This window comes from Suricata suricatta, chromosome 3, assembly GCF_006229205.1.
Source record: "Suricata suricatta isolate VVHF042 chromosome 3, meerkat_22Aug2017_6uvM2_HiC, whole genome shotgun sequence".
In the NCBI taxonomy this organism is placed as follows: Eukaryota; Metazoa; Chordata; class Mammalia; order Carnivora; family Herpestidae; genus Suricata; species Suricata suricatta.
The window spans coordinates 172694803-172704457 of NC_043702.1; the positions used below are offsets into that span (position 1 = coordinate 172694803).

The following is a 9655-nucleotide window of genomic DNA, read 5'->3' on the forward strand; positions in this document are numbered from 1 at the left end:
TGGCCAATGTTATTACCAGAGTAGTTTCTTATTGGCTTTTCATTTATTTTATTTTATTTTGATTGAATATGTTTGACATAATATTGTGTAAATTTAAGGCATACATATGAATTTGATATTGATACATTTACATATTGTAATATGATTCTATTGCAGCAATAATTAGGACCTCTATCAGGTCACATAATTATTGCTTTTCAGTGGTTGGAATAGTTTTTTTTAATGTTCAGTTATTTCTGAGAGAGAGAGTGTGTGTGAACATGAGAGGGGCAGAGAGAGGGAGACACAGAAACCGAAGCAGGCTCCAGGCTCTGAGCTGTCAGCACAGAGCTTGACTCAGGGCTCGAACTCAGGAACAGTGTGAGATCCTGACCTGAGCTGAAGTTGGACACTTACCCTATTGAGAAACCAGGCGCCCCTAGTGGCTGAAATAATTAAAGTCTAGTCTCTCAGCCAGTTTGATGACTGTGTGTGTATTCACTACATCAGAATCTCTATGACTTATTTTCTCCTTGATGCAACTTTGTCCCCTTAACATCTGTCTCCTTTCCCCACTCATTGCCACAGTATTTTGGTGCCAGTGTCTCTGAATTTTAATATTCAGTATCGCAGACCCTATACCTGCACCATTTTTTCCCCCACATTTTTGGCCATTTTAATACTAAGAATATCACTTAATTTACACATCTGGGGGGGCAGTTGATATTTGATTATGTCAACCTTTCTAAGCCAAGAATAGAGTACATCTTTCCATTCATTCAGAACACATCTTTTGTCCTTTATTTGGGGTATGTGCCATTCTCGTGAACTTCAGTCCCAAGAATCTTATATTTGTCACTCTTTGGAATACACTATTTATTCTCATTTTCATTTTTAGTTGGTTCTTGCTAATAGAGAATCACTTTGACTTTCATGCACTTATCGTCCACACAATGAAATTCCTGTTCCAATTCAAGTCCCTCTTTGCTTTGTCGAATACAGATGCTTGAGCTTTCCAGGTCTGTGGTCAAATCATCTTTGGAAAGAGCTCAGCTCAGTTTCTTGTCACATCTGCAGGGGACACAAGGGTCCCTCTGCCTTGGAAGCTGGCTCTGTAGCCGGACAGAAGGGGGCTTTTGCTTGGATTTTCAAAGGCTGCAAAGTCATCAGGACATCTCAACCGTCTTGGCTCTGTCTGCTCTCTCGCCTGTCCTGACCCAAACCTCAGAGATCACAGGGCAGACCCCGGCGAGGCCCCTGCCGCACTTCCTGTCTCTTCTTTGGGGCGCCAGGACATGAGTGTCTGAAGTGCAGCACAGAATGTGTGACTTCGCGCCTTTCAAAAAATGTTCCCTGGGAGTCGGATTTACATTTCCGAGCCCCAGAAAGATCTAAGCGGACGCTGCTATGGTAGCAGTGGTGAGTGTTGTGGAAATTGAGAAGCCGAGATGCAGGCCACGTGAGCGATTTTCACCTTCCTCCATTTCGAGCTCTTTTTCTGCAACTAACAGAAATTAATCCTCTCAGAAAGTTCTAACAAGGTTGCCATTACCCTTGGTTTCTTCTATCCGCCAACCGCTGTGTGCCCAACTTACAGGCTACATGTCCCTCTCTGGCTGAATTCACAGTGAGCTCATCATAACCCGCAGGAATTTCAGGACTCAGTAGTAAATTCTGTGTCCATCTCAAGACTTCAGATAAATGTTCCAATGCCGTCACAGCGAGTGTCAAAAGGTGCCTTGCCTCCAGTGCTAAGGGTTATAATTTATCCAGCATGCAGACGGTTCTTAGCAACCGGCAGGTAACAGGTGTAAATCTTAGACTGTAAGTCGGTGTGCAGGATATATCACTTTTTTTAGTTTCTATTGGTTAACCTGTAACTTCTAAGTCCAAACATCATCCCACTCTAAGGGTGGGTGGAGACATAACCGTAATATTCCCTGATTTCTGCCCCCCCCCCCCCCCCCCCCCGTCCCTGGTGTCTTGACTCTAGCACAGCAGCACCTGGTGGTCATTCACGGAACCACACAGATCGCTGCTCAAATATTCACCTCGCTTCCTGCTCTGACTCTCAGATCCAGTGTCCTTTCTGACCTTTCTGCGCCACAGTCGTGAGCATGAGAGGCTTGTCACGTTCCCCTGCTCTGTTGCCCAGTAGGGCCACCTAGTCCTTGTCTCCGGGACCCTGCCGCCTCCCTGGGACAGGTGCTTTCTGCAGTGAGGGCCCCGCACCCCACACCTCCCCGCACCTCCCCGCCAGGGAGAACACCTTGTTCTGGTTTGGGAAGATCTTCCCGTTTTGTTGGGATGTCCTGTGCAAGCCTTGACATCCTCTGCCGTCTGCCATCGCTAAACATTTGGAAACATAACCTAGCATGACCTGGAAGGTATTTCTCTTTTCTGCTCTGCTACACTCTTCCCCTGGGGTCCAGGGATAGGATAAGGAGAATAAAAGAGAAAATTTCACAGAAAGGAATAAAGATATATGTTAAATTGTCAAATATTATCCAGACACACAACTGCAAGATTTTTCAAAAAGAGAAGTTTTTGCCCATGGGCAAGGTTTTCTGTTTTTGCTTTTAACCTCCCCAGGCGGTATGTGAACCCTGGGGTGCTCTGAATCGCCAGACACTGGGCAGGGCCCCCGAGGCTGTGCCGGAAAAGCCCGACGCAAGGGTCCAGCTTCTCATCGACAGACATTCCTCTGCAGATGGGGAGGGGTGGGAAGCCGCTCAATCTGCGAACCAGGAAGGAGAAAAGATGCAGGAACCGCTCCCGGAGAACTCTGACTTTTGCTAGAAAATAGGGAAGATGGTAATTGTAAGAGTCACCTTGGAAGTCACCTTGGGATGGCGACCGAGCGGCCATTTCTCTGGGGACTGGAGGAGAACACGTGCACAGATGACCTCCCCGCCCCTCAGCTGCAGACTTGGGATGTCCTGCCCCATTTGGAAGCAGCCAATCATGAAGCTCCTGCTTCTCATCACCCTGACAGAGGAGGCGACCTATTCCATCCCACCACGCCCCTGAAAGGCCCTTATTTGATAATCTGCCCTCCCAAGATCAAACCCAGAAGCCCCTCACCCATAAAACCCCCCCGCCCATCGCCTATCAGGCGCGACCTCCCCGACTCCCCACTCCCCGGGTCACGGGACCTCGCCCGGGAATCGCAGATCCCAATAAAGGCTTTCTTGGCTCCATAACGTAGTCTCTTTCCTCCCATCTCCGCCTCCATCTATTAAATCTTACAGTAATACGCAGAGGGGAAAGCCGGGGGGTGAAAATGTGGAAGAAGCCCTACAGGGAGGGATCAATAAAATCAAGGGGCGCCTGGGAGGCTCAGTCAGTTAAGCGTCGGACTTCTGTTCAGGTCATGACTTCAGTCAGTGAAGTCAGGCTCTATGCTGACAGCTCAGAGCCTGGAGCCTGCTTCAAGTTCTGTGTCTCTCTCTCTTCTCTCTTGCTTGTGTTCTGTCTACCAAAAATAAATAAACATTAAAAAATAAAATAAAATCGTCAAAAGAAAAATACAAGTCTTCCAAAAACCCAGCCTGAGTTTAGAAAAAGGAGTTGACGGTTCGGCCTCTCCCGTGCTATATCGCAGAGCAGGCGCCCAGCTGAGCGTGAGGCCCAGGAGCGCACAGGACAGTGAGCTCAGAAGCCCAAGGGACGGTAGAGCCCGGGAGTGCGCGGTAGCTGGGAAGGTACGGTGGCCTCGGAACCGGGGCCAGGCCGGGGGAGGAGCCGAAGGGCGGAGCCAGGGCTACAACCCGTAACGGCCCGGGGGAGGGGCCAAGGGGCGGAGCAGGGCTACAACCCGTAAGGCCCGGGGGGGGGGCCAAGGGGCGGGGCAGGGCTACAGCCCGTAACGGCCCGGGGGAGGGGCCAAGGGGCAGAGCCAGGGCTACAACCCGGCACGGATCGCACAGGAGGCGGCACCTCTCCAGAAACCTTGTCCCAGTTTACACCTGTCCTGGCTTATGAACAGCAAGCCTCTCGGTTATACCCTAAACCTGAGGACCGTCTGGGAAAGAACCTCAGATCGAAGCCCTAGAGCGAAAAGCTACACCTCGCTGCATGTGGCTCATCTCTATGTCCTAGACCTGAGAGCAAAAGATTCGAGTGACAGCCTCAGAGAGCTCACAGAGATTCCTCTGCCGAGTCGCAGATACACCCAAGAGCGTCCGCCTGAGCCGATTAGGAAAAAGAAACAAATCAGTGAGCTAAACAGGAGTCCGATAGAGTTATTAAACTATTAATAAGAAAATAACTATTAGGTATAAGGAAACTCTACCTAGGACCCCAGGGCTACGGAGAATATCCAAGGAGGAAGGCGCCTGGGAAAGTAGCTCCTCCCCAAGGCTGGAGCACAGACCTCCTCGCAGAAGGTGCAGTTCAGCCCCGTGGATGGCAGAGAAGTCCGCTGGCTTCTCCAGGCCAGAGCTGGCCTGCAGCCACTGCACAAGCCGGAAGCAACTCTCCGGACCTCAGCCCGGGGCTTGCGAACCCTCAGGGCAGCAGGACTAAAGCTCCGGCGAGCGTCTGCTGAGGGACTGAGGCCCCAGGGGAGCAGGGAGTGCCGGTGACACCTCGGCCTGCCAGGGTCCCCATCAAGAGGGCCCGGGAAGGCCATCCGCAGGCTGAGGCGGCGACGTCCCCCAGTGCCCGTGAGTTCTGGGCAGGCGGCTGGGGCAGTGGCGCAAAGGGTGCTCTCGCGCCTGCTCTGCGGACCCAGCGCGCCACCCGCAGCCCAAACCCTTCCTCCGGCAGCGCCTCTCCAGGGCCCTCTACTGAAAACGCTTAGCACTCTGCTGCTCACTTCAAAGACGCGATCAGAGGAATTCCACCCTTCTTCCGAGAGCACAGAAGGACGAATCTGGAGCCGAGCGACAACGATAAAGTGACAAACAGCACGGCACTCAGCGAGGAACACGATATTCACAAAGATTATCAACGCCCTTGAGAAATAATCTTTCTGCGTTTCCTGAGATGTTTTAAACTGAGGATTGGAAGACAGGATGGATTTTTCTCAAAGACAGGCCTTTATTTCCAAATACACCGGTTGCTTAACAACAAACCAGAGTTACTGTAAATTCACGCTGAAGCATGTCCAGAAAGATTCCAGAAGGGACTTGAACTCGCATGCCCCGAGAAGGAGAAGGAGGGAAGCCAGTGCAAGGTGTTCGCAGCCTAAGGCTGCTGGACGTTCAGTTGAACCGCACTGCGGGAGGCCCGTGACACCAGACTGTCAGGTCCGGCCCCAGCTGGCGGGGCAGAAAATCGGGGGTCCGTTTCTGAGGGAGGGAGAGAGAGTAGGGCAGGAAGGGGCGCCCAGAGAGTGAGGCAAGACAAGCGATTTCTGATCAAGCCCGATTTATTAAGAAAATATTCACACCTTTATAGGATTTGGGGCGGGAAACTGACCCAGGTTGGTTGCCAGGTAACAGAGTCAAATGATTATTAGAAAAAGGGAAACCGAAACTGAAGCTCCAAACAGCATCAAAAGGAGAGTCGCAGACTTGCAGTCTGCAACGCTGGGCAGGGGTGCTTGACACTGCCTAAGTCCGAATGCGGTTGATCTTTTGTTCAATTTGGCTTCTCCCATCAGGCTGCAGGCCGTCTCCAATGCATGGATCAGGAAATGCGCTCTCCTGGCCTCTAGATGTTAATCTTGTTTTTCTGGCCGGACCCCATAGAGAGTGACCTATCCTTGCCTGAGGCGGCCGAACGCAGCAGCTCCCTACACCAGACAGTCACAGGTCCATGTTCTGAAGGCACCATAGACCACAGCACATTTGTACACATTTGCTCCCTACCTTCTGTGACATAATCTGTCTCCACCTATTCGAGCTGCTGTAACAAAATGGCATCGAAGGGGTGGCTTAGAAACAACAGAAATGTATTTCTCGCAGGCTGGAGGCTGGAGGCCCCAGACCAAGGCCCTGGCAGGCTCGGTGCCTGATTGGGGCTCCACTGGACACAGGAGGAAACTGAGTCTGAGGCTGGAACTCTGGTCTCCTGACCCAGGGCACTTGCCGGTTCACCTCATTGCCTCTACGAGTCTTGTGCCAAATTCCCCTTCCAGGAAGCCCTCCCTGACTACCCCTGGCCAGCTTTTTCACTTAGCATTCTGAGGAATTTGTAGTATTACCCAAAGCCTGAGCCCAGCGGCTCTCGATCTTTACCAGAACCTCAGATCCTCTGAGGGCTTGTTCAAACAGATCACAGGGGTGGGGGGCACGCCACAGATTTAGGAGCAAGACCTTCACCCACATCCTGGGCTCAACCAGCGAGTCCAAATGACAAGACACCAAATCTTAATTTTCTCTCGCAGAGACTCTCCAACAAAAGTTTTGTCCCACTCCCTCTAGATGTCGAAGGCTCCTTACCTAGGAACAGAGCAGACAGCTGGGCGGCGATCCGTGCCACTCGCACCTGGGCGAGTAGTGGGTTCACCCTTTCCTGAGCGCTGGCCCGTCTAACAGCCGTAACTACCAGAGCCTGTTTGGGGAGATGCCCTCATGACTGTCTTCCTCCGGTTAAAGACAGAAACTGGCCATTTGAGACAAGTATCCCTACCCAGAGTGACTTTTTATCTACATCACACGCACGCGCTAGACTTTCTCCCTTATAAATCAGTTACACCAAACAAAAACTTGACAAACTTCTGCTTTCTTACAAGCTAATAAAAGGCTGGCTTTCTTCTAAAGAGAAAACACCCCCCTTTATAAATCCAAATTCGCCAAAGAGACTAGGCCCTAAAACTACCAACATGTCATTCAGGGCAAACGTTTTTCCAAAAGAGACCCACTCCCGGAGCCCCCGCATTGCCAGCAGCCAGCAGCGATGGAGCTGGGGTGCCCCGAGTATCTTGTAAACGTTTGAGTGCACATTTTAACATCAGGCACGCTCACACAAAAACCGCCTTTCTCAAGAAAAGCCCCTTTTCTTGAAAAGCGTGGTCTATAGCAAAGCTGGGGTCTTACTTCATTCATTCATTCGTTTTCTGGTGGGTCTTCCTTTATTTTTATTTATTTGTTTTTACATTTATTTATTTTTGAGAGACAGAGTGTGAACAGGGGAGAGACAGAGAGAGAAGGAGACACAGAATCTGAAGCAGGCTCCAGGCTCTGAGCTAGCGGTCAGCACAGAGCCTGATGTGGGGCTCGAACCCACAAACCACTGTGAGATCATGACCTGAGCCGACGCCGGATGCTTCACCGACTGAGCCCCCCACGTGTCCCACGGGTCTTCCTCTATTCTTGACAACAAGCGGCTGGCCCTCCTTCTTTGGGAGCAAGCACTTGCCGATTCACTCCAGACCCCACCGTTCAAACAACGACCACACGCGCCCTTTCACCCCAGCCCGTATCTGCTTGTCCCTGGAAGTCTGCACTTCTGTTCTTATAAAACTACTTGGGTTTGGAAACTTGCAGGACAGTGGAAAAGAACTTAAATCTTCTTAGAATGTCGAAAGGACGTGATGGGAGCAGCCTCACGATAGTTGTCTACATCTTCACAGCGCCTCTCTCTCGCCCTCACCTGCTGAGCGGACTCCTGGGAAATTGGGGTCCTGAGTCCCAGACAAGCGGGTGCGGTAAGCACTCAGACCCTTCGATAGGAGCTGTGAGGGTAGAGGAAGGGAGAGAGCATTAAGGGAGAGGGGAGAGGGGCTGGACGAGAGAAGAAATGGGGAGAGGCTGAGGGAAGGGGGGTCAGGAAGGGGAGGCCTACCAGCGCCTCTTGATGAAGCATCGAAGGAACCCAACGATCACAAGGGACACCACCAGCACGGCCATGACGGCCATGACGATCAGCCCCCAGGAGGAGTGGGTCTCTTCTGCGTGAGGAACACAGGCTCAGCACAGGATCCCGCCCTATGCCAAGGCCCGTTGTCTAAGCGACCGTGAGGGGTGAGGGTGCCAGGTGTCCCACACGGGGCGCCCACTTCCACTCCTCCGCAGTCTAGAGACCCCATCTTGTCTCAGGGACTGGGCGCCGTGACCCCAGCCCCCGCGGGGACAGCACACGGAGGCAGGACACCAGCTCTGCCGCCAGGACCCAGCCTAGATCCAGCTCCTGCACTTCCCACCGTGAGACTCGGGACGGTGAACCTGACCTAGCTCAGTCTCCAAGTCTTCAACTCTAACATTCCAAAAAGGGGCTGGACCCGTGGACACCACGCTGTGCACAGTCAGGAAGCTCTCACAACACAGCAGCTCCCTCGTCTCCCTCCCCTGCCCCCACTTCTGACATCCCCAGGGCCGTCTCCTGGGGATGATGCCTCTGGGAGTCTGTGTTTACTGCCTACTTCTGGACCTGCAGGTTGTTTGGTCTCTCTTTTCCTGTATGTGGCACATTTGTCTCAATCCTTTCTGAGTTCAGACTTTGTTCCCCTCCTTCCTATACCTGGAACCCCCTCCTTCAAACCCTCCTGGTAGGTATGTGTGGAGGGGGTCATTTTGGAAACTCCTCCATCCTGTGTGTGTTCAAATCCACCCCCAGCCCGTGCCTCCCTCTACCCCCGAGGACCATCCTTTCCATGCCCAGCGGGGCCCCAGCCCTTCCTCACCCCAGTAGAGGACCAAGTCCTGGCCTCCCAGGCTGCTGTGTCTCACTCGGCAGGACAGGCCGGCTGCCTCCTGTACTGCCACGTCCAGGGTCACCCGGAGGTACCACGTCTCGTCAGCATGGGGCAGGAGGTCGCCTCGCTGGGTGCCCGGCTGCTCCTGCTCACCCCGCATCCACATCGCCCTCACTGGCTTTGGGTAGAAGCCGGAGACGTGGCACACCAGCAGCAGACGGCCGGGACCGGGACTGGGGCCACGGGACAGCCAGGCCTCTGGCCTCACTGTGTCCAGTAAGGAAACAGGGCAGTGGTGGGGGGGGGCATCTCAAGGCAGGAACTATGCGCCCCACGCTTCCACCTCTGGAGGTGAAGTCTCTCTGACTCTATCCGTTTGCGCTGGCTCCTCCAGGAAAGCCTTCCGACACCCCCGCTCCCCCATCGCAGGCGCCCGCGCCTACACTCGCTGCCAACAGTTGCACCGTTCCCCCAGCTGTTCGTCCGCCTTCTCCCCAGCCAGGCAGATTTCCTGTTTCACCCCCAGTGTCTATTTGACTCTGCTGAAGGAACCCAAGGGGGGCTCAGGAAACGTCTGTGGGATGAATAAATGCCCTCCCACCTTCTCCACGCCTTCCTGAGCCTCCTCCCCCACCCCTACTCCGGGGATGATCCAAGCGCTGTGAGCTCGGGGAAGGAAGAACCCAGGTGGATCCCGGGAGGGGCGCGCCGGGGCGCGAGAGGCAGGCTCACCTTGCTTCTCCAGATCCGACTTCCCTGCCTCCAGGACGTCTCTGACAAACTGGGGGCAGGTGTCATTGAGGAGCGACTGCAGTGTTTTTCGGGTGCCCTGGTCCTCGTTGAGCTTCCTGGAGGCCCTGCTGGCCCAAACGGGCGCATCCGGGGCGGGCACCCAGGCGGATCCTTGGAAGCTGAGGATCTCCTCTCCCTGGAAGGCTGCTTGGAAGAAGCTTTGCGAGGTGTTCCCGGGGAGAACCGTACAGCCAACCGACGCTTGGATCTCAAAGGGATCTGAGAAGACGCCGAGAAGGACCGGAAGGATTAGAGGGAACGCGAGCCGGGCTTCTACTGGGGACCCGGAGTCTGGGGAAG

At 53.5% G+C, this 9655-nt stretch overlaps 1 protein-coding gene and 1 long non-coding RNA gene across 3 annotated transcripts in view; both read right to left on the reverse strand.

The window, feature by feature from the left end:
• Positions 1 to 753: 753 nt before the first annotated feature.
• On the reverse strand, positions 754 to 3035 carry LOC115288509. Its single transcript, XR_003907038.1, has 2 exons — positions 2249 to 3035; positions 754 to 1730 (listed from the first exon to the last, which is right to left on the reverse strand). It is a non-coding gene; the product is annotated as an uncharacterized LOC115288509 (long non-coding RNA).
• A 4105-nt stretch (positions 3036 to 7140) lies between these two features.
• Positions 7141 to 9655, reverse strand: part of LOC115288507 (antigen-presenting glycoprotein CD1d-like) — a 15075-nt gene continuing 12560 nt past the window's right edge. For both annotated transcript variants that reach the window (XM_029935865.1, XM_029935866.1), the window contains exons 3-6: positions 9296 to 9574; positions 8552 to 8830; positions 7714 to 7819; positions 7141 to 7603 (exon numbers count right to left, since the gene is read on the reverse strand). In XM_029935865.1, the coding sequence (XP_029791725.1) occupies positions 7585 to 7603; positions 7714 to 7819; positions 8552 to 8830; positions 9296 to 9574 (683 nt within the window). In that variant the 3' untranslated portion in view covers positions 7141 to 7584. The remainder of the gene's footprint in view (positions 7604 to 7713; positions 7820 to 8551; positions 8831 to 9295; positions 9575 to 9655) is intronic.